Consider the following 25,852-nt stretch of genomic DNA (forward strand, 5'->3'; position numbering starts at 1 on the left):
GGTTTGAACTTAAACTATAAATATATATATATGACTTAAACTATAGTTATAACTTTAGTTATAACAAACTATATATATCTAATATATTTATATTAATATAACTATAAATATTTAAGTTACAACTTAAACTATAAATGTCCCATAAAGTGCACGAAAAAAATTAGGACATAAGCAGCAAAAGAGAAAATAGAAAAAATATTGTGAAAATGAGAGAGAACTAAATACCCGGAATAAGAAGAACCCATATCAATAAATATGGGCAATACCAAGTACTACTGGTCAAAAAGACAAAGGATTTGAACAAAAAGGATTACAAAAAGGGGCGAAAAAACTTTGTTTTTAAAACGTTCAGCCTTTCTGGAAAATAAAAGGAAAAGATAAAGAATGATTAGGCACCACTTCATTCCAAAAAAGTTTTCAAAATAAAATAACAAACCATGCTGGCAAAGTCACAGTGAAACAGATGTACGCCTTATAAAATGAATTTGTTTTATTGGGAAAGCACCATGACAAAATGGGGAGTGGGGAGATAAAGACTCATAAAAACAATCACAGCCTTTAAAAGAATAATCCTCTTCCTGGGAATTCATTCTAAGGAAATAATTCTAAAGAGTATGGGGAGAAATTGCCTGTGTGGGGGTGTTATTAAAGAACACTTAAAACAGCCATATTTAAAAACTGACAAAGGATAAGGATACTATGATAATGAGTAAGAGCTTTGAGGTGAAAACTAAGGCAGAAGATACGAGAGTTATTTTTAATACAGTATAAATGACAATACAGTAAAGCAGTAAGAGGAATGGATTGCAACACATTATACCAAAAATAGTAAAAACTGCAAATTGTGAGAATGGTATAAGAAACCTGAGTTAACACATCCTGCTCACCTGTTTTGTAAACTGTTGGCATTCCTCTGGTGTGAGTGTGTCTGCTTTGGCATTAAATGGAATGATACTCACTTTTTCATGCAAGTGCTTCATAAACTCAATATCCAATGGTTTAAGTCTGAAATACACAGTATTTAATATGACTGAATTGATCAGTTTGAGAGAACAAGAGTCTTCACATCCCCATTGCTAAGTTAACACATCCTACTTTACTTACTTATCAGAAACACTGTGAAGATGTATTAGGCCAGCAAAAGTTAGGTAGAACAGGACTTCAAGAAGCATTGGAGTGGCTAAGGCTTTGACTCCTGCCCTTGAATCCTGGTCACAGGGTTTTGGCCCTAAAGAGGAATTGGAAAACCAGAAAGGCTCCTAATAGAATTTCCTAGAATTATCTCTATATTTATTACTCAAAATTTACAAGGTTTTAAAATTTTATTTTTTTATTTAATTTTTTAAGACGGGGTCTCATGCTGTTGCTCTGGGTGGAGTGCAGTGGTGTAATCTCAGCTCACTGCAACCCACCTCCCAGGCTCAGGAGATCCTCCCACCTCAGCCTCCTGAGTAGCTGGGACTACAGGTGCACACCACCATGCCCGACTAATTTTTTGTATTTTTTGTAGACACAAGGTCTCGCCAGGTTGCCCAGGCTGGAGGATTTTTTAAAATGAAAATGGTAGGCCTCTTTCAACTCCACATTCATTTCTTGCTACCAACTATCATTCTCTGACAAGATGCTCACAAGATAATCTTCAACATCCCTTTTATTCATTACAATCTGGCTGCTGCCTCCAGTTTGCCTCCGTACTTTCAAGAAGGTGACTAAATACTTCTATCATGGTGCTTACCATTACTTATTCTCTCACAAGCTCTTCTTCCTTATGATACTTTTCAGGATCCTCTTAGTAAGCTAGTCCCTTAAGAGGTACATTCTTTAGAATTTCATACCAGGCTTTCTCTTCTTACTCTATATTCAGTACAATTATTATGACTACAATAGATTTCAATTATCTTCAATTGGTCAAATGACTTCCAAATCTTCATATACAGCTCATATCTCACCGTTAAGTTTCAGATTTGTGTTTACCCAGTGGATATGATACACGGGTGTTCCATGGGCTCCTTAAAATCAAAAGCTCATCTGAACCCCATTTTCCCTCTTCTATGCTTCCTATCTCAGTGAATGGCACTACAATCTTCCCAATTACTCAAGTGTGAAACCTAGGATTCCTCCCCTCCTCTAATCCTATTCCCATATATAGTATGTGTATAGACATGTGTATGTGTGTGTGTGTATGTATGTATGTATGTATGTACGTATATCTCCATTTCCATTACTTTAGGCCACCAAGACCTTTGGAATGAGTAACTATACTACAAACCATCCATACTGAAGTCAGAGTGGTCTTTCTAAATCCAAATCTTACTGAGTTATGACCTGACCAAAATCTTATTAAAGGCCAGATGTCTTAACTAGAATGGCCTACAAAGCTTGTGAAGACATAGACTCTCAAGCTAACCTCAACTCTTAGCATGCCTGGCCTTTCTTTTGCCTCCTACTTCCAATGTGCCAGCGTTTTGAATTTCTTACAATTCCTTGAAAGCACCATACTTTGACATCTGGCCGCAGGCTACTACCTTGGCTGGAACACCCTCGATTCTCATCCTTCTTCTCCTTGGCCTGGCTAATTCCTATTCATCCTTTAGGACACTGGCTTACGATCCAATTTCCACTGGGACTCCTTCTCTAACCTAAGACTAGGCATATTTCTATGTGGTCACAACATTTAATATGCTGTACAGTAACTGCCTGCTTGCATACAGATGGTTCCTCACTATGGTTCCACTTAACAATTTTCAACTTTCTGATAGTGTGCAAGCAATACACATAGAAACCATACAACCATTGTTTTTTTCACTGTCAGTACAGTATTCAATAAATTACATGAGATATTCAACACATTATTACAAAATAGGTTTTATGTTAGATGATTTTGCCCAAATGTAGGCTACACTATAATGTTTAGTAGGCAAGATGTATTAAACGTATCTTGAACTTATGATGGGTTTATGTTACCCTGTCCCAAGTCGAGGAGCATCGGTATTTGTTTCTCCTGTCTTCTCACTGAAATACCCTCTACAGTGAGGGCCTTATCTCAATTCATCTGTATCCTCAGCACCCAGCAGGGTATCTAACACTTGAGAAGGTGCCCAAATATTTGTTGACAAAAAAAGTAAGCTGCTGTGATTTTCCTTATGTCCTTTAGTAATTCTAAATGCAAACCAAAGTCCTCAAATCTAGAATATACTGTGGACTAAAATTCAATGTTTCACAAGAATAAATGAAGATACTAGAAATATTTTGCAAAGGACTACCATTCTAAAGTGGTATTCCTTAACTTTTATAAAACATGAGAAAATGAAATAAAGGTCTCATTCTGTTAATAATTTTATACACTAATACTGACTAATAATTGAATTGACTGACATTTTAAAATGAAGAAAGAGAAACATCTATTAAAACTGGGGGGATTAGGGCCCTAAGACTAATAAGATAGTCCAGTCCTTTTACTAACAAAGATTACTGTATATACTTTACTGTGGTAGTAAGGCTGAGAGGCAGAAAACCAGAGACCGTGAGGGGAGAAAGCAAACATGGAGAATTAAGATAGCTGCCTCCTATTCTAATTCTCCTTGTCTTAAATCCCCTGAAAACTGACACTGGCATTCAGAGAATAGCGAACACAATGAAAACAGTGTGTAGATGGAATAACACTGTTTATATTATCTGTAAACTGTGTTCTTGCCTCACTAGTGTTAACTAAAAGAACCTATCCATTTTATTTATGTTTTGACAGGGTCTTGCTCTGTCACTCAGGCTGGAGTGCAGTGGTGCAGTCATAGCTCACCAGAGCCTCACTTCCACTTTGACTCCTGAGTAGCTAGGACTACAGGAGTGCACCCCGTGCCCAACTAATTTTTTGTTTGTTTGTTTGTTTTTTAGTTTCATTCTTATTGCCCAGTCTGGAGTACAGTGGCACAATCTTGGCTCACTGCAACCTTCATGTCCCGGGTTCAAGCAATTCTCCTGCCTCAGCCTCCTAAGTAGCTGGGATTACAGGCATCCACCACCAAGCCCGGCTAATTTTGTATTTTAGTAGAGACGAGGTTTCACCATGTTGGCCAGGCTGGTCTTGAACTCCTGACCTCAGGTGATCCACCTGCCTCGGCCTCTCAAAGTGCTAGGATTACAGGCGTGAGTCACTGTGCCCAGCCCCAACTAATTTTTTAATTTTTTGTAGAGTTGGGATCTCACTATGTTGCCTAGTCTGTGGCCTCAAGCAATCCTACTGCCTTGGTCCCCAAAGTGCTGGGATTACAGGTGTAAGCCACTGCATCTGGCCTGAACTTATCCATTTTTTAAAAAAATTTAAGTTTTGCTTATTTTCATTAATCATTACATAAAACACTAAATATAAATGCCATGAAATATTCAATCTCAGATTTCTAAATTGTTATGGTTTTCAATTTATACTCATGACAAATTTAAATTGCCACTACCTTATTAAGCTATTATGTCAGATACAGGCCTGCTTATTAATCCAGTGACAAAAAAGCAGAGTTCAGTTAATCTAAAATTTTAATAAATCTTAAGGGCGTTTAATATAAAGTATTAAAATCCACATAAACACATATACTTAAACACAAAACAATGCTTGCTGAATATTTATTATAATATCCCAACTTTCAGAAAGAAAGATATTTAAAATAAACATGACAAGGAAATTAGGGAAGTCAACTTCTTAAATATAACCAAAGGGTTAAAGAACATTTAAGTCAGTTTAAAATTAAACTTTAGGCAAAAAAGTAAACCTTGTAAAAGTCCCATTAAATTTCAGAAGCCTACAAAATGTCAGCAACAGAAAACATTTAGTTCACATGTATATTACATTCTGGTTGATTTTTTTCCTCTGTCCATTTAGTTTTATATTGGCTGGTCTTTTCACCAACAAATTTAGTTTTCTAATCTTGTTTTAAGCAGTAGAAAATCTTTTATCATTTCTAGAAGATAAGCCCATACTAAAGAGAAAAGACTATTTAACCTCAAAGTCTACAGCATAATAAACAAATACAGGGCAAATGACAAATTTTTTTTGTATGTCTGTATGTATGTATAAGAGAAAAAAATCCTTCTGTATAAAACTCACTGGATGACATCAATTTTCTAAAAGTGGTAATCAAAGCTAGAAGGATAAAACACCATTTTAAAATTCATGTTCCAAGTCAGTTTTTTATTTTAATAACAATTACAAAATACTGAACAATGCACATGAGGCAATAATAGCTGAAATCATAAATTAGCCATGCATGCAGTTCATACTTGGTAGAGAGAGGTAGGAGGCACTGAAAGTACACTGTTGGACCAATTTATAATTACTCTAAAACAAATCCCTCTAAAAGGGAACCTAGGGACTACCCAGACAAGATGGAAAGGCTCTGATTCATCTATTAGAGTGCATGGAATTTCAGTCTGTAGTGAGCAGGATATCTGGAACTCTACACATAAAATTCCGTGTCATATTCCTTCACTTAATCCACAATATCATGTACCAATGGGCAAAACTTTGCTCCATTTCTAAAATAAACTGAGAAATTGTTCAAAGGTATATTTTTATATATAATAAATAGCAATTTTAAACATCTTACTCCTTGTGACAAGAAACGGCACAAAGCCACTACATATCATTTGAACATAAAAATGTATTCTTTTTAAAAAGCTCTCATTTCCCATGCAATTTTAAGAAATAAAATTTTCCCCAAGGGGATGGGAGGAATGTGATTTCATGAGAATTACTCAACTTGGACAGAGTCCAGAAGATCTAAAATAATAAAATTGGTTATAAGCTGACAAATTTTATTGACTTAACTGCAGGTTAAGATTTCACTCTGCTGGCTTACAGGAAAAGGCCCTGACATGTTAAACGAGAATTATTTAAAAATATAAATTCAAGTAGCTACACAAATACTCATAAAAGGTTATACGGTGTATTGTATTTTTGAGATTACTTTTTTTTGAGCCTTTTAAGTCAAAGAGTCAGTTTAGTGATTTAAATATGTAAACTGACAACACTGTAAAAGAATATTAGACATAAAAGAAGAAACATTTTTACCCCACTGCAATCTGACAGTGCAGAAATATAAGTATGTAATTAAGGCTCCCTTATCCATCGAGAGTGATAATGGGCACTGACCTATCTTTAAAAAAATGAAAGAGAACAAGAAGCCAAAAATAGAAGAGAAAGGTATACTTGAAGGAATTGGTTTACACTACTGTAATGTGAGTGTTAGATAACTTAATGCTATTTAGCCTGATGCTACTACAGTTCTTTTGGTGGAGAGATGGTGGAGTTACAATCATCAGGTGGCTGAATTATATATGCTGAGTTACTTATCCAAAGGAAAAGACTGAGGAAGAATAACTGGAAAAATCTGCAGTTGTCAACGACACATATATGTACTCAAAACGACAGGGCAAGTACAAAGAACAAAAAAAGGGAGTACAGGCTAACTATAACAAACAGAACAAGCAGATCAGGTTAAAGTCTAGATTCTTAGGTCTTAAATCCTAATAAACAAAAGCTTAGTAATAACAATATGATACCTAAACAACATGTCTATGACAGTTAAAGTGAAACAGAAGTCAAATAGATTTATTGTAGAAAGAAATGGCACAAGAAAACACTGGCATGCAAGTGTTTTTGATAACCATCTCTTATGAGACTTATAATAAAAATAGCATCTTTGGATTTATTCTGAATATGTCTAACTGGTATAGCTGCTTCTCTTTACTGGTAGTTCAATGAGTAGCAGAGTGGTTAACATGAAAGCTAAATTTGCCAAATTGAGACCTCAAACCATGATGGCAACACTTTATTTCCATGAAGAAGGGAAAATCCTTATGAATGAAGAACTGAGGAGTAAAGTTACTGTTAGCTTATATAGGATTTAAAAAGGCTTTCAACTAAGACATTTCTACATGAAATTTAGTACTTCACAATGGGCACAATTGTATGTACTTCACAAACTTGAAGATTACTAAAATATGCACATAAAGGTAACAGTAAGCAACAACAAAAAAAGGAATTAGAAGTATCAAGGTACTGACCCATGTCCTGAAGGAGCAATGAAGTATAAACAACACTGCACCCTGTTATCAGGCATCTGGCGTCTGTTCACTCGTGATTCTGCATTTAAGTAGTCCTCAAATTTACTATCAATGTAGTCGATGACAGGCTGCCAGCTATGGAATGCAAATAAACAAACAAGTTGCAATGCTACATATGAATTTAACTGATGATTGTTAAAGGACAATAATCAGTATTTTCAAATGGGCAAAATGAATTTACCAGTAGAAGGTATGACAAGTTATTCCATATAAAGATTCAAAAATATAAATTATGTTGAATAAATCTTTATTATTTTAAAACTTTCCAAATGAAAGAAAATAAACTATTTATTGTCGAAACACAGCTAAATTATTAGCATATTTTTGCACTAATAAGTGTATTAATAACACACTTCATAATATGAAAACAATTACATTCAGTTTTAAATTTCAAATGAGATTACTTTAAATAATAAAAAAACTTCATGATGAACTTAGTAGTTTTAAGAGTTGACAGAAAAATACCTCAAAAACAATGTGAATTCAAACAAAAATAAAAGTATTATTTATAAAATACTAAGATAAGTACTTCAGACTAAAATTTCATAGTTGTTTTCTTCACTTAGGACTTACAGAAAAACTGAAGGTCTAAATATCAGGTTTAAATTAGGATTGAGATAGAATTTACACAAATGGATAAAATTAAAGCAAAACAGTTTTAAATTTCTTACAATAATGAGAATTCTTCTATTTAGCTATGTTATTTTATAATATGTCTTAAAAACAATTTTATGATAGGTATTATCTCCATTTTATAGAAAAGTAAATGGGTTCAAAGAAGTTAAACAACTTTGTCAGATAAGTGGCAAAGTTGGTATACAAACCCAAGTCATGTCACTTGAAGTTTGGTGACCTTTGCTAAGATGAGAAGTTTTAAAATGTTAAGAAGAAAAAGTTTAACCACCCTAGTACCCCAAATGCACTGCAAAGTTGTGAGGACAAACCCTTCTTACCAATTACTATTATCCACTGCATCTCCAAATCCTGGGGTATCAACTATTGTGAGCAGCAACTGAACACCACCTTCTTTGATTAAAACTTTAGATTGTTCCACCTGTAAGAGTAATTGGTGCAGATGTTAATATCATACATTACACCAGTGATTTCCTACAAGGGGTGACGGTAGGGACGTTCGAGTTTATCAAAACCAACTGGGAAACTGTTAGAAAGACTCAATCTACCTACTCCCACATTTTATTTAGAATCAATGATGGTGGGCATTGGAAATCCACATTATTTGAAAGAAAAGCATATATACAAATAGTGTGCCAATCTCTTGGCAAATTCATACTGGGTTTATAACTCATACTTGGTATAAAGAAAGACAGAGGAACTGATAAAATAGTGATCACCACTAAAGACATGTAATGCTTATATAAACTTAAATATGCATCTAATAACACAAATAAGCAGTTTGAGTGATTTAGTAATTCACAGAGTTCAAACGTAATTAATCAGGGAAGAACATCTAATCTATCACTTACAGTAAAAGTGTTCCTGGACTATTCTCTATCATGTTTGGCCCCAACCACTCACTCAAATGAACTTACTATCATTCCTTAATCTTTCTCAGCATGAATGTAGTTACCCTTGTATCTATGTTATGGCTAGGATCCAATCCTCTTCTCAAATGTGATACTCCACATTCTGGACAATGTAATCAGCAAAAGTTCAGACAGTTTAAAAAAAAAAAAAAAGTGTATTCTGGTAGGGTGAAACCTTACTTTTGGACTTAAATGATAACAACAGTTCCTGGAACAATTTAAGATATTCTGTAACCTCAAGCTCTGTATCAGAAGATGTATTATTCATCCTGGGCATATGCTGCTGTTAAATGCAAAGTATCAGTTTTCAGGAGCCCAAGATAAAGCAAACACGGATTCAAATGAAAAGGGAATAATTCCTCCAGAAAAAGATAGGCTTTCTCCTGACACACATTTATATCAAGTCCTTATTAAGGCTAGAGGCTCCAATTATGCTGATAAGCTAATTTAAAAGACAAAAAGTTTGGGACACTTTTAGAGATAGCCTATTTCATTTTGGCATGTATTACAGATGCTACGTGATGCATGAGGAGACTAACATGTGGAGACTAAGATTGCTGAGCAAGAAAAGTCTGCAGCCACACAATCCAGTAACACTTTCTGAGATGATGGAATTGTGTATCCACACTGCATCTCCAAATTCTGGGGTATCAACTATTGTGAGCAGCAACTGAACAACACCTTCCTTCCACTTGTCCATGTGGCTACTTAGTCCTTGAAATCTGATTAGTGCAAATGAGGAGCTGATATTTAATTTTATTTACTTTGAATTAACTTAAATAGCCACATGTGGCTAGTGACTAACGAATACACAGCAGAGGTCTACAGCAATCAAGAGTTTTCTGTTAAAAGAATTTTATTATCAGGGATAAAACTTATTAAAACTGAAAAAAATTGCCTGAAATGTGGACATGCATGATTTATCTTTTAGAGAAATGAGATGCTAAAGTCTGATCTTTTAGATTAATGTTCTTTAAACTGCTTTGATCCTGATATAAACTATCAGTGAAAATTTTGCAGATCTAAAAGATATTTACCCACCAAATATATACTATTGGCAATCTGAATATTATTAATATGTATTATCATTTATCTGTAGATTAAAAAAGTAAACATCAATAAGAGTTGTAGTATTTTCTGATCATCCTCAGTATCAATGACTGATGCACATCATTTAGGAGATCACTGTTACATACCACACAACTAAGATAACATGTCTATTATCAGGTTACCCTAATAACATGAGGGAGGCAAACTAACTCAGAGAAAACAATCAGATTCATCTGTGTGAGATCATGGGAACCAAAGGAAAACAATTTTTTTTTAAGTCAGGGTCTCACTCTGTTGCTCAGGCTGGAGTGCATGGCAGATCATAGCTTACTGCGGCCTCACTCCTGGGTTCAAGCGATCTTCCCATTTCAGCCTCCCAAAGTGCTGGGCCAAAAAACATTTTTAATGGTATCATCTCATCTGGTTTAAGAGGTTTACATTTTATCTGGTGATCTTCTAGTCAAAGGACAACCCAGTCAAACCTAACATCTCAATATCTTGAATTCACCTCCATCTCCTTTATAAAGACAGATCATTTATTCATGATAACTGTGGCTGAAGCAGAAATATCCAAAGTAATCATACCACTCCTTTACCTACTTACTCCTTTAAATAATATAGTACTATATACCAGAAAGTGATACAACAATATAGTTAATCTACATGAATCATCTCCCAATTTTACTTCAAACTATTTCTGGTTCCTTTATTACCAAACGAAGCTCATTGCTCATTCCACCTTCAGTAATATGCTGTATACCAATTACACATTTTAACTTAACAGCTTAAATTTTAAGATATTTCCCTGTTAGAAAAAAATCAGTTCAACAACTTACTGACTTGCTAAGACAAATGAAGATTTGTATTTTATACACTTTAAGGAATGTTTATAAAGCTTCTTTTCTTCTCTGGCCTACGAAATTCTGTGTATCCATACATGGTCAAATACAAAGAAGTCAGTGACATATGGAAAAGATCCAGAAAACATCACTGTAAACTAGTGCCATTCACAGGATCCAACTGTATCCTATCATCTGGTATTACAAGTATTCTCATGGGATCCATGGAAAACAAATTAGTTCAAGTCCAAGAATTTCAAACTTTTCTTAACAAATCTATTCCAAATGGTCACTTTCCCATGCACTTTCCTTAAGCAGGTCACATCAACATACTTTATGGCATCACTCAGGGTTCTCTAAGATTAGCTGCATAATTTAGTACCAAAAGAACGAATCAAGGGCATTTTCAACTGTTTTTCCCTGAAAAATAAATAAAACTAAAGCTATCGCCTACGTATCATCTATGTATAATTAATCTACTGAAGCCTCTTTTGGCATTCGAGATTCCAGAAATCCAAGGTACTCATTTTCTAATACTGACTGTATACAGTATACAAGAGTTTCAGTATACTGAGTTTTCAGTTTTACAATCTGAGGAAGAAAAGTCAAACAATGTTGATTATACAGCTTCATATAAACTAATCTTTTCTAACTTAATGTTTACATGCCACTTATTAAGGTAAATAAAAAATGTTACTTAATTAAGAACATAACATTTTGAAGAGAGAGTTAAAATTTTCTGTCAAGTGCTTACCTCTACCTATACTTGCTCAAGAGGTAGCATTACAGCCAAAACTCTGAAGAGATTTGAATGGCCTGAGATATACCACTTAGCTCAAACACAAAAGCTATTTTGCTTATTTATTGACTCAAAAGACAAATATCATCTTAATCGTGTTCCAAAAGACAAAATATCATCTTAATCGTGTTCCACAAGAAAGTGAAAGAGGAAGTGACCAATAGTAGAACAGTTATCCCTAAAGAATATTTCCATCTCATCAAGACCCAGAACTACTTTATTGAGAAGAAAGTTGATCCCAAAATTCTAATTTGGCCTTCTATTCTGAACCTCTCCATCTCTTATATCCCTGTCTCCTTACAATGAGACCTCAAATCCCTTGCCCCTCTCATTTTCTATTAGCAACCTCCTTCCCAAAACCTTTCTTTCTTTCCTTTTCCAACTCAAATCCCATTCTGGATTAACCCATCTTTCTATTCCTATATCATAAAATTCAGGACCTTCAACCTCAACAAGAATTTCCCTGCTAATATTCCTCTTATGTGCTCCTTAGTTTTATGCCTCTCCCATTTCCCAGTAAAGCTCTTCCCAAGCCCACGTCTGTCACAATGCTCAGTGCAGTAATTCACATCTCCACTTAAAAATGAGACCATTCCCAGTCTGTCTGAATCAGCAGTGTACCTTCCATGGTACAGTGTATGTGAAACATATCTTTTTCCTAAAGCGATTTCTCAATCTATTATAGGGAACTGATTAATTTCTATTTCAGATTCATCTTGACAACTGTTTACACTATTTCCCCTCTATCTTCAATCTCTCATTTCTTAGAGAATGACTTGCCACAGGATATAACCATTCTCAGGTCTCTTTTGGAAATCATCAAACCACTCTGAGTCCTCTATACTCACACTCCTAGGTACTCCTTTTCATCCCTTCCTTAATAGCCATCACCCATCTTCACTGACTCACTTACTACTCACTTCTCAACCCACTGCCATCTTGCTACCACTTCATTTAAATTTACCTTGCCAAGGTCACCTCTACAGCACCTTACAAAAGCAATCTTTCTTACTAGGTCATAATTGTTTGTCCATATTTTTCCCACAGTTGTGAGATCTTTGAGAACTTTTGTCTTATCATCATTGTAGCCCCAAACTTAGTATAAGACAAGCATTCAAATATGTTATGTGAATGGCTCAAAATCTATCAAAACTGGACCAAATGTCAACAGGACAGTTTCTTGATTGGGCTCTGTGAAAATTTTTCAAGGAGTCTATCAAGTATGTTATCCTAGAGATGTACGTACTGCTTTCACCTTTTCTCACTTTCAAAACTTTTGCAACCACTTCATCTACAATAGTGATTTACAAAACTTCAGGGGCCAGCTGGGCGCGGTGGCTCACACCTATAATCCCAGTGCTTTGAGAGGCTGAGGTGGAAGGATCAGTTGAGGTCTGGAGTTCGAGACCAGCCTAGCCAACATGGTGAAACCCCATCTCTACTAAAAATACAAAAATCAGCTGGGTGTAGTGCACACCTGTAAATCCAGATACCCGGGAGGCTAAGGCAGGAAAACTGCTGGAGCCCAGAAGTAGAGGTTGCAGTAAGCTGAGATCACATCACTGCACTCCAGCCTGGGTGACAGAGTAAGACTCCATCTCAAAAGAAAAAAAAAACAACACTTCATGGACCAATAAAAAGTTTCAAAGGGGAACAGCATAAAGTTTCCAACTAAGAACTTCAAAAAATCTAAACAGTGTCATTGCACAAAAGAATTATCTTAATAGAACACATTAAGAAAAAATTAAAATGGACTTTCATCTCAGAAAAAAGGATAATTTCTTCCCAAGAAAGGACAGATGATACCCTTTCACTGACATAAAGTATGATTTAAAAATTTTCAAATGCAGGCCAGGCGTAGTGGCTCACGCCTGTAATCCCAGCACTTTGGGAAGCCGAGGTAGGCAGATCACTTGAGGTCACGAGTTCAAGACCAGCCTGGTCAACATGGTAAAATCCCATCTCTACTAAAAATACAAAAATCAGTCAGACATGGTGGCACACGCCTGTAATCCCAGGTACTCAGGAGGCTAAGACAGGAGAAACACTTGAACTTCAGAGGTGGAGGCTGTAGTGAACCAAGATTGCGCCACTGCACTCCAGCTGGACGAAAGAGCAGGACTCCATCTCAAAAATAAATAAATATAAAAAATTTCAAATGCAACAAAATTATAAAATCAAGCTTAATTATTAGTATACATACAACATTGTAAGCAATATTTTTCCAAAAAATTTTGTTAATCTGGGTATCTATATTTGAGACTGAAACATGAAGTAGAGCTTACCACATGTTCAATTTTTTATTTTACTTCATTTTCATTAATCTTTTGGAAAAATATATATGTAAGTAAAAAATGGAGGTAACATGGTACCATTCCATTCCATCTGAAACATTCTGAAAGAACTTAGGCAAAACACTTCCCTCTCCTCCTTTCACCCTGACAGACACAGGATAAAACCAGTTTGCAGTAGAGCAGTGGTTCTCAAAATTTAGTACCTAGACTGGCAGTAACACATTCTGAGAACTAAACAAATACAAATTATTTGTGCCCTGCCTCAAACCTGCTACATAGCAAACCATGAAGAAAGGGACTCAGCAATCTGTGTTTGAACAAGCCTTCCACGTGACCGTGATGTGTGCTCAAGTTTGAGAAGCACTGGTATAAAGAATTCCAGGACTGGTGTCAGCTTGCATCTGGAAATGCACAGATATAACTCAGGGTTCTGACGTCCAAGAGGTTAAGAATGAATCTTAATGAGCTTCTATTAATACTGAAAACTTCACTTGAATCAGAACCACTATTTTACACATAGGAGGCTAAAAATCAGCTCTCTGTTCAGTGTACACAGCTTCCCATCCCTTCCAAGACTGTGAATGTGAATAAATATCTCCTTTATGATACAAGTCTCCTATAAACAGATAATGCCCAGGGATGAGAATATGAGATCGTGGTCTTTATTAAAATCTTGCTCCTTATTCAGCTACATAACAGGAGAGGGCTTTTCTCCCCATTTTTATAAACATTTGTATTTTGAAAATCAGGATTGTAAGTTTACCAGTCTAATATGTCTGGACTGAGATACAATACTGGTGATCACTCCCCTCTACTGTGAGTGTTTATGAGCTTCCAACGGCAGATCATCTGCTAGACTACTGGGCTTGGTAAGGAGCCAGTCAACTATTAAAAAGATTACATTCTAATTTTCTAACTACATTCAGACTTCCTGAATGATTCTGACCCTGTCTGTAATACTGCATGTTCTTTCCTGAGTAAGTGGGCAAGAGTTTAGATCATCTTCAACTGGTTCCCAGTACACAAAAGAATACACCTCCATGGTTCAGTCAGGAAAGAGGACTTCTACAGGATTCTAGTAAGGATCAATCTGGTTCTCAAATGTTACAGGTCTTCTTTTTGGTAAAGAAAAGATATTTAACAGTGGTAAACATGCCTCTGTCTTAAAAATCCTCCTAGAGATATTCTCACCTCCATTACCCCTTTGTTTTCAAGATAAAGAGAGTTTCTGGGAAGATATTCACAACAGAAGAGGATATTTTTGAAGTGTTATTTTAAAGGAAGGTAAAATAAGTTTAGACAATTTATTCTGAAGCTAGGCCAATGTAAGAATTCTAATAAATTGAGAGCATGTCACATCTTTAACAGATGCTTGCCTGGCGAGAAAATGTCTGCAATATCTAAAATGTAGGGGATGATTAGATTTTTAAAACTCCTATAAATCAGTAAGAAAATGACAGAAAATATTAAGATTATCAAAACACTTTAATGAAATGTGAACAGTTAATGAGTACAAAAGACATGTTCAACCTCACTAGAAATCAAAGAAAATAAATTCAAATACCTTTATATCTTTATGCACACACAACAGCAATGAGCGCCTAAGTCTACCAAGACATACACAAGAATGTTCCTATTAGTAAAAAACTGAAAACCCAAAGGCTTATCTAAAATAAATAATAAAGGATATACTGATAAATTCACACAATGGAGTATCATACTATGATGAAAAAGAACTACACCCAACATGAGTAAATAATACAGACGTAATCTTCACTTAAAGAAAACAGATACAAAAAAGTGTATGTATATGACGTTCAAGAACAGGCAAATTTATCTATGGAGAAAGCAGTCAGTTAAGGTGTTTATCTTTGTGGGGTGTAATACTGAATGAGAGTGAGCACACGGAAGAAACTAGGGTTCTGGAAATGAACTGTATATTAATTTGGGTGGTGGTTAGTTTTAGGTGGTGGTTAGTTTTACCTGGCATATCTAAATTCACAAATACCTAAATTAAGGTATTCATAATAGATACCCAAATTAAGAAAGTTCAAAGTTTGTTTTCTTGCTTAGGATTAAAATTTCCAATATTTATGACAAATAAGCATGTAGGATCAAGTTTTTAGAGCATAATTTTGCAGGTAATTTTAAATCTCAAGTCCCATGAAGGTTACCAAACAAAACAAAACAAAACACAACACAACAAAATCCTAAAATAGAAAAATCGAAAAGAGAAATAAGAAATACACTTCACAAAATTATTCCTTTGGGATCTAGTTAATAAACTGCATCTTGTAGTTTGATATATATGAGTTACTGCCCAGAATATATAGACTGGCCTTCCATCCTGTGCACTGGGATGATCACTACCACTTCTTCGAATTCAGTTAAAAGCATCACTGCCTCAATGAAGCCGACTCCAGCCAGAAATGTTCACTTGCCTCCTCTCTGCTCATGGCCTATATATCACACAAGCAGAGCTCAACAACAATATTTTTAATCAACAGTTTAGAGCAGTACTGCCAAACACAAATACTATGTCAATCACATAATTTATAATTTTCTTAGTAGCCACTTTTAAAATAGGAAAAAGGTTAAATAAAAAAAAAAATACCATGTCAATCACATAATTTATAATTTTCTTAGTAGCCACTTTTAAAATAGGAAAAAGGTTAAATAAAATTGATTATTTTATTTATACATCCAAAATACTATCACTGCAGTATACAATCAATATAAAAAATTATTGAGATTTTTTTTTCCATGCTCAGTCTCAGACATCTGTGGTATATTTTATATTTGCAGAACATCACAATTCAGACCACCCACATTTCAAAGATTAATAGCCACACAGGGCTACAGGTTGCTGTAATGTTTAATAAAAAGGGCATATCTAGAATCCAGCCCCTTGCTCTATAAAGTGTGATCTACCATCCAGCAGCATCAGCATCACCTGTGATCTTGCTAGAACTGTAGAAATTGCAGCCCATCTCAGACCTACTAGAAGAACTAAATTTAACAGGATATCCAGGATTGGAATGCACAGCAAAGACTGAGAAGCAGTAAATTAGATCACATATACCTTGGGAGTCCTACAGAATTGCTATTGCCATTCATCTATGATATGGTATTATGCCACTGACTAATACAGAACACTGTATTTAAATAACAAAAGCTTTTCTATAAATCATGTTTTCTCTACACTATCCAATGCAATTTTCTGCAATGATGAAAATCTTCATATGTGCTGCAAAAAATGGCAGCCACTTGCCACATGAGCTGTTAAGCACCTGAAATGTATCTGGAGCAAATGAAAATTGCATTTTAGTTTAACTAATTTTAATTGATTTAAACATGTGGCAAATGACTACTATACTAGATAGCACAACTCCAGGGGAATTGGTTACTATGTCACAATGTCATCTCTAGGAGAGTCCTCGGGACAAATTTGGAAAGTTCTAGTCAAGATAATTCTTCTGATTAACTGTACTTCTTCTGTTTTTCAATTTTATGAAGTCATATTTACTATCTTACACTGAATAAAGGCAAATTTGTATCTTACTTCTAAGGAAGCATAATAAAAGTTATGATATGTGCTTTGTATTAATATTATTCCAGCTTATCATCAATTAACAATACTATTATCCATACCTGTACAGTCTTTTTAATTCTATGAGAAGGACCTGGATACTCTGGAGAATACAAATCTGTGAGGAATAATGAGTTGATTAACGTCGACTTTCCCAATCCAGATTCACCTAAAAGAAATAAGGGAAAATATCTGTTAAATTCACCCACTTTACCCAACCTTAAATATTCAACAGATGCTATAATCGAACTTGCTTTATGCAAGTACTTCTTGGTGAAACAATGAAATGACATTAGAAAATATGCTACAAAGAATAAGTATCTTGTCCTCAGTTTCTTAGCTATCAAATTAGACTCATGTTTCCAGGGATTCTTTTCAGTCTTCTAATTATACCACTTATATTCATTAAAAGTAATGTATCTAATAATGTACATTTTTAACAGTAATGTATTCCCAAAGAAAAAAGTCATTATTAAAAAATCCAAGTTGGATTACACATTGCTGCTTGAGTGAAATAAAGTTTTCTTTACTAACAGACAATAATGAATGACCAAAACAAGAAATCATGCAGCCATAAAAAGCAAAAATCTGCTAATACAAAGAATAATTAATTACAATGAACATCTCCACATAAAATTCTAAATCACAAAAAATACTTTCTAATTTAGCCACCCATCAGTCTAAATATAAGGGTACTTCTCCCAAACCAGAATCAAAAAAACTCTTAGGTAATTACTTTTTATACTGCTTCTACTCGAGGTAGGAGGTAGACATGAAGGAAGCTAGGGCATGATTTGTACTCTGATCACGTACTCTTTTTTGACTCTCCATGTCTAGTCTAATATACATAGTCTAGTGTATAGTAACTATTACAAGTATACCAAAATATAAATGGCTTCAAGGTATATATAACCTAAGGTTAAAATAAATTATAAACCATATTACGATAATTAACATGGCAAAGAGTTAAAGTATGTATTGTTAATAATTCACTTAGAATAATAGGCATGTTTAGCCTAAGTAACTGATGTCACAATATATGTCTAGGAGGAATTCTTTTTATATCAGCTCTCAAAAGAGATAAGATCCTTTCCACATGGCCTGGGCTTACCCCTTTGACTGACAGCATGCCACTTTTACTAGATGTAAAATGCCAAAATGTCTAAGTCACAGGAAAGTAACATGGGTTGGCCACACCCAATTCTTTCTTAACTCTTATACCTTGAAAGCAGAAAGACTAGAATAACACCCAAGCATTTGGATGTTATCAGAAATATCTACAATATTTCCCTTTGGAAATATAAATGAAAATTTTAGTATATACAATAATGTTTTGGGAAATTAAAAAGTATGCTCATTAAAAAATTAACACTGTACTCAATAAATTATGTTTAGAGGTTTTTTAAGTTTTTTTCCCCTTTTATTTGTGGTGAGGAGTGGGGAACAAGACGACACAGGACAAAGGGAAAAGAGAGAGGAAGAAAATAAAAGTCTGAAAGGTAACACACCAAAATGTAAATAGTGGCTATTCTGGGGATAGTACAATGTGGATGATTTTTCTTAGTTTGTTATACTTCGGGGTGCTGTAAACTTCCTTCAATATGATTCTATTATTTTCATAATTTAAAAAGCATTACTGAGTGGCATCAGCAAAATGGCAAATTAAAAGCTCAAAGCCACATTTCCTCACAGAAACACCAAAACAACCATAAACTCGTAGAATTAACCTTACAGGACCTGTGAAAACAGTCAAAGGTCTATAGCGACGAAGCAAACGCCCAATTAAGGAAAAGACATGCAAACCTTTTGTGACATTTTTCTGTGATCTTGTCCCACCCCTTCCACAGTTTATCTGGGTCTCAAGAAGGCAGCAAACCAATTCCCAATTCATTCCCTTCAAATGGGCGGGAAGAGTGCAGACCTAACTTGTAACATTTTAACCTCTCTGGTCTGCCAGAAGAACTGATCCCTATTTTGCCTAACTGGGACCTCGTTTGGTGAGAGAAGCAATGGGCACCACTTATGAAAGCTGCAAGAGGACATAATAGATATTTGGGGCATAAGATTACAGTGGGTAGATATAATAGACCATCTGAGCATCCAGGTGAGACTCTTTGGGAAATTAAGACATTCAAAAGCAGCCATGCATACAGGAGGAATTGAGAAAGCGACCCACAGGCCTAGGCAATACAAATGCTCAGAAAAGAAGATCTTAAGCTTTCATCTTGGGGTGATCACTAGGTTAAGGGAATGCTCATCTGCAGAGAAATGCCCCAGTAGTACACAGCCAGTGTGCAACTGAGAGAGGTGACTCTTTCAAATACTCAGTTTTCAAAAAACATCACAAGGCATGCAACAAGGTATAGGAAAATATGGCCCAAAGGAACAAAAATTTCCAGAAACTATTCCTGAAGAATTACAGATATTAGACTTATTAGACAGACTTGAAAGTAGCTGTCTTAACTATGCCCAAAGAGCTAAAGAAAAAAATGAACCAAAATGAATGGAAATCAGGAAAATAATAAGCAAAATGAGAATATCAATAAAGAGGAATTATAAAAACAAATTGTGGAGCTGAAAAATACAATATTTGAATTGAAAATGTCACTATTATATAGGTTCAATAGTAGAACTGAGTAGGCAAAAGAAAAAACTCAGTAAACCTGAAGACAGTTGAAATTATCAAATCTGAGCAGAAAGAAAAAAGACGAAAAGTGAACAGAGCCCAAGAGATTATGAAACAAAACAGCTGGACCAATATATACCCAATGGATGTTTCAGAGGAAGAGAAATGAACAGAGATTATATGAAGGAAAAAACTCCCCAAAGGTGATGAAACCGACGAATCTACAAATCCAAGGATCTCAACAAACTCCAAGTAAGAAAAACTCACAACCAGTATCAACACAACTACAATCAAACTGTCAACAGCCAAGACAGAATCTTGAAAGTGGCAAAAGAGAAGCGACTCACTGCATAGTCAGAGTCCTCAAATAAGACTATAAGCCAACTTTCTGGCAGAAACCTTGGAGGCCTGAAGGCAGTGCAATGATACATTCAAAGCGCTGCAAGAAAATAACTGTCAAATGCAAATTCTGTATCTGGCAAAAGCGACCATTATAAATGAGGGAGAAATAAAGACATTCCCCAATAAACAAAACCTGAGGGAGGTTCATTATCACTACACATATATTACAAGAAATACTGAAGGTAGTCCTTCAGGTTGAAATAAAAAGACTCTAGACAGTAACTCAAAGCAATATAAAGATATAAAGATTCCGTAAAGGTAAATGCAAGGGCAAATATAAAAACCAGTATTATTAAAATTTTGGTTTGCAAGTTCACCTTATATTTTCTACGAGTTTTTAAAGGCAAATGCATTAAAAAATCATGAATTTGTGTTAATAGGTACATCAAGCATAATACTGTAACTCACGACATCAATAACATAAGAGAGGGACAGAGCAGTGGAAGTGTCGTTGTTCAATGTGATTTAAGTTAAACTGGTATAAAAAATTAGACTGTAATAACTTTAGGATATTATGTATTATCCCTATAATAACCAAAGAAAATTTCTATAAAGTATACCAAAAAGAAAAAAAAAGAGAGAAGGGAATCAAATTGTGTCACTACAAAAAATCAAGTAAACACAAACGAAGGCAGTAATGGAAGAAATGAAGGACAAAACAGCTAAAAGACATACAGAAAACAAAATGGCAAAAGTTAGTTCTTCCTTATTAGTATTTATAGGTAAATTGATTAAACTCCCCCAATTAAAGGCACAGAGTGTCATAATAAATAAAATGGCATGACCCAACTGCGTATCTATAAAAGACACATTGTAGATCTAAGAAAACACATAGGTTCAAAGTAAAAGGTTAGAAAAAGATAATTCATGCAAATAGTAACCAGAAAGGTAGAAAAGCCATACTAATATTAGACAAAATAGTCTCAAGTCAAAAACTATTATCAAAGACAAAGAAGGACTTTAAATGTTGATAAGTTGGTCACTTTGCTAAGATGATGTAACAATTAAAAACATATATATAAGCAAACATCAGAACTTTAAATTATGTGAAGCAAACACTGGCAGAATTAAAGGGAGAAACAGTTCTATAATAATAGTTGGAGACTTCAATACTCCAGTTTCAATAATGGACAGGACAACCAGACGGAAAATAAGCAAGGAAATAGAGGATATGAACAAAACTGTAAATCAATTGAAGCTAACAGACAGACAAAACACTGCATCCAACAACAGTGGTCTACACATTTTTCTCAAGGGCATGTAAAGCATTTTTCAGCAATGACTAAAAGAAACAAGTCTTAACAAATTTTAAAGAATTGAAATCAAGCGAAGTATTTTTTTCCCATCATAATAATATGAAACTAAAAATCAGTAATGGAAGGAAACTAGGAAAACTAACAAATATTTGGAAATCAAACAACACATTCTTATCAACCAATGGATCAAAGAAGAAATCACGAGGGAAATTAAAATATACCCTGAGACAAAATAAAAATAAAACCCAACATGCCAAAACTTATGGAATGAAGAAAAGCAGTGCTAAGAAGGAAATTTATAGTTGTAAACACTCACATAAAATGAAGATTTTAAACAACCTATGTTTACACCATAACGAATTAGAAAAGAAGAGCAAACTAAACTCAAAGCTAGCAAAACAAGAAAAAAATAAAATTAGAGCAGAGATAAACAAAACAGATTTTAAGAATAGAAATTGGGCTGGGCATGTTGGCTCACGCCTGTAATCCCAGCATTTTGGGAGGCCTAGGAGGGTGGATCACCTGAGGTCAAGTGTTCAAGACCAGCCTGACCAACATGGTGAAACCCCGTCTCTACTAAAAATACAAAACTGGGCCAGATTTGGTGGCGCATGCCTGTAGTCCCAGCTACTCGGGAGGCTGAGACAGAAGAATCGCTTGAACCCAGGAGGCAGAGGGTGCAGTGAGCGGAGATCATGCCATGGCACTCCAGCCTGGGCAAGAAGAGTGAAACTCTGTTTCAAATAAATACATAAAAGAATAGAAATCGGCCAGGCGCGGTGGCTCATGCCTGTAATCCTAGCACTTTGGGAGGCTGAGGCGGGCAGATCACGAGGTCAGGAGACTGAGACCATCCTGGCCAACATGGTGAAACCACGTCTCTACTAAAAATACAAAAATTAGCTGGGCATGGCAGGGCGTGCCTGTAATCCCAGCTACTCAAGGAGGCTTAGGCAGGACAACTGCTTGAACTCAGGAGGCGGAGGTTGCAGTGAGCCGAGATCGCGCTACTGCACTCCAGCCTGGCAACAGAGCTAGACTCCGTCCCAAAAAAAGAATAGAAATCAGCAAAACCAATTGTTAGTTCTTCAAAAGAATAAACAAAATTGACAACCCATAAACTAGATTGAGAATAAAAGAGAGAGACTCAAATTACTAAAATCAGAAATAAAAGTGGGGGCTGGGCATGGTGGCTAAGGCCTATACCCTCAGAATTTTGGGAGGCCGAGGCGGAGGGATCACTTCGGCTCAGGAGTTCAAGACAGGCCTGGGCAACATGGCAAAACCCTGTCTCTATTAAAAATACAAAAAAATTACCCTGTCATGGTGGCACATGCCTGTAATCCCAGCTATTCAGGAGGCTGAAGCAAAAGAATTGCATAAACCGGGAGGCGGAAGCTGCAGTGAGCCGAGATCGCACCACTGCACTCCAGCCTGGGTGACAGAGCAAGACTCTGTCTCAAAAAAAGAAATAAAAGTGGCTCATGGCTTTCCTAATTAAGGACTGGACTATTTGCCACCACCCCACTCCCCCTTTTTTTGAGTAACTTTCCTTTTTGGAAACAGTGATGAAGGTTTCTCCCTTTATTCTCAACAGTATGTATACCTCATACTACTCTCTACTATCAAATTTCTAAATACTTTCTGCTTTTTTAATACTCTTTAAAACTTAGCAAATACCTAGCTATACTTTCAGTTAAGATAATACTTTTTCCCACTGGATTTTTTTCTTTATCTTTTAAATTCTTAACATTGACCATGTGAAGTAATACGCTGTATACCCTGAACTCAGCTATGAGATATTTAACATATCAGGGGAGATATAAATAAATTAACTTCCATCGATTCCTAGACTACTTACACTGAAATTATGGACCAAATTTTCTAATTCAATTCCCAAGTGGCATTAAAACCAAGATGTTTTGTATTTCAAGAAACTTTATCCAGGGTTATGAAAGTTTAAAAACTTATCAAATGTGTGGGAAAACTGCAATTTAAAGACAAATGATTAGGTTTCCTGTTTAAAACCAATTATAATATGAACCATAACTACACTAACTGGGTGATCTCTATCAAAGTAAACACTGCAAACAATAAAGGGTATCATTTGGCCAAGAAAAAGATAATTTCTGATTCCAATTCAACATTGCTCCTGTGTAACGTGTTTCTCTAGTTCTCAACTACACATTTATTCTTGAGTTATTTCTATGTTAGTTGTAGTTTTCTTTTTAAGTTGGCTCTGGGCAAAGTAAACCTTTCATAACAGATTGAGAACTGTTCAATTTCCCCAATTCTAAGATACAATTTTGCCCCCCAATATTTCTAAAAACAAATGTCTCATAAACAAAATGTAATTGACTGTACTATTTACCTCCCTCAAATCAAATTTGATTATATGTTTCAGAGTAGATCTTATCTTAGAATCAAGGAAGCAGGAAAATCAAAACACTTCTTCCCCTAGAATCGAATTCAATTAGAAAAGCCAAATCAAAGAGGCCTTAATTATTTTTTCCTATAACTGAGAACTTTATATTTAATTTTTAGAACAATTTATTCTGAACTCAAGTGATTTCTATTTCCTTATAAATTTGGAAGTTTCCAAAGAAACAGAAGGTTTTAACACAAACCTGGATGAGAAATAAGTAACCAAGACCATCTCCCACCTTGAGGCTCATGAGGTGAAAAAAAAGCTCCCCCTTGAGTTATATGCAATAGGGGTAATGATCCTCAAAGAGCCAAGTTTCATTCAGGGTAAGGAGGCAGAAAAAATGGGTACCAAAAAGTAGTTGAGAACTCAGTCTGCTTTTTCTGGTTCTGTACGTAAGGAGCTTAGAAGTTGCCACTCCATTCTAAGAAGTAAAAAGCTGAAAAGATCTGATATTTAAAAACAGAATCCAATCTTTAAGAGCAGTAAGGACACAAGGCAGTGATCCAGCAATTGCCCTTCTTGATGTTTACCCAGCTAAGTTAAAAACTTAGATCCACACAAAGTCTTGCACACAGGTATTTGCAGCAGCTTTATTTATAATTGCCAAGACGTGGAAGCAACCACAAGGTCCTTCAGTAGTTGAATGGATAAATACACTATGGTACATCCAGAAAATGGAGTATCACTCAGCACCAAAAAGAAATTAGCTACCAAGCCATGAAAAGACACGGACCAATATACACTGATGAGCAAAAGAAGCTAATCTAAAAAGAATACATACTGTATAATTCCATTATTATAATTCCATTAATTCCACAATTATACAATGGAATTATGTAATTGTGAGCAAGATACTTGCATTTTCTGTTTTCTTACATATCAAATAGTATAAGAGTATGAACTATGAGGAATAAATTAGGTAATATATGTGAAATCTAAGCACAGTGCCTAGTATACATTAAGTGCTCAATAAGTAGTTGTACTATTTCTGTGATTCATTTAAGGAAATTAGAAACACATGAAAGTCTGATATGACAGAGGTAAGAATATAAATAACAACAAAATGTTAAAAAATACTTCAGGCAAAAACTTGGAAACAATAGGAAGTTAGCAAATTCCACATTAAAAGACTATAGGTCTTTTGGATATGGATTAATCAAGTGCTTAAAAAATAAAAATGAGGCCGGGCGCGGTGGCTCAAGCCTGTAATCCCAGCACTTTGGGAGGCCGAGACGGGCGGATCACGAGGTCAGGAGATCGAGACCATCCTGGCTAACACGGTGAAACCCCATCTCTACTAAAAATACAAAAAACTAGCCGGGCTAGGTGGCGGCGCCTGTAGTCCCAGCTACTCGGGAGGCTGAGGCAGGAGAATGGTGTGAACCCGGGAGGCGGAGCTTGCAGTGAGCTGAGATCTGGCCACTGCACTCCAGCCTGGGTGACAGAGCGAGACTCCGTCTCAAAAAAAAAAAATAAAAATAAAAATAAAAATGATTTAAATAATATGCTTAATTTTCAAATATACATACAGAAATTTCTACCCGAAGAATAAACTTATTTTTGAAACCTATGGAATACTAAATAAGCTGATTCTATGTAAGGCTACACAGAAAAGTAAATCAATGCTGGAACCTACAGATCATATTCTCTGAATGCAGTGAAATTAAAAATTAACAAAAAATAACACAATTCATCCACCTACTTAGATATTTCTCCTTAACTCTTCCTATGTGAAAATTACTCAAATACAAACAAAATGAGTATTACACATAAAAATCTAGGAGATCTGACTAAAGTATTTGGAGGAAAAACTCATGCTTAAAATAAGCGTAAAGAAAATAAGTCAACCATCAGGATGGTTCTTGGTGAAACTGTAAACTGGTACAGCTTTTCTGAAGACTAACTTGGTAAT

General features: G+C 35.3%; 1 protein-coding gene across 1 annotated transcript in view; it reads right to left on the reverse strand.

Annotated features, from left to right (window-relative positions):
• Positions 1 to 25,852, reverse strand: part of SEPTIN7 (septin 7) — a 107,265-nt gene that overhangs the window by 27,009 nt on the left and 54,404 nt on the right. The window contains exons 3-6 of the mRNA XM_017873699.1: positions 17,291 to 17,397; positions 8,067 to 8,167; positions 7,054 to 7,188; positions 888 to 1,005 (exon numbers count right to left, since the gene is read on the reverse strand). Of these exons, the coding sequence (XP_017729188.1) occupies positions 888 to 1,005; positions 7,054 to 7,188; positions 8,067 to 8,167; positions 17,291 to 17,397 (461 nt within the window). The remainder of the gene's footprint in view (positions 1 to 887; positions 1,006 to 7,053; positions 7,189 to 8,066; positions 8,168 to 17,290; positions 17,398 to 25,852) is intronic.

The sequence above is a fragment of the Rhinopithecus bieti genome, unplaced genomic scaffold, assembly GCF_001698545.2.
Source record: "Rhinopithecus bieti isolate Rb0 unplaced genomic scaffold, ASM169854v2 scaffold_6944, whole genome shotgun sequence".
Taxonomy (NCBI): domain Eukaryota; kingdom Metazoa; phylum Chordata; class Mammalia; order Primates; family Cercopithecidae; genus Rhinopithecus; species Rhinopithecus bieti.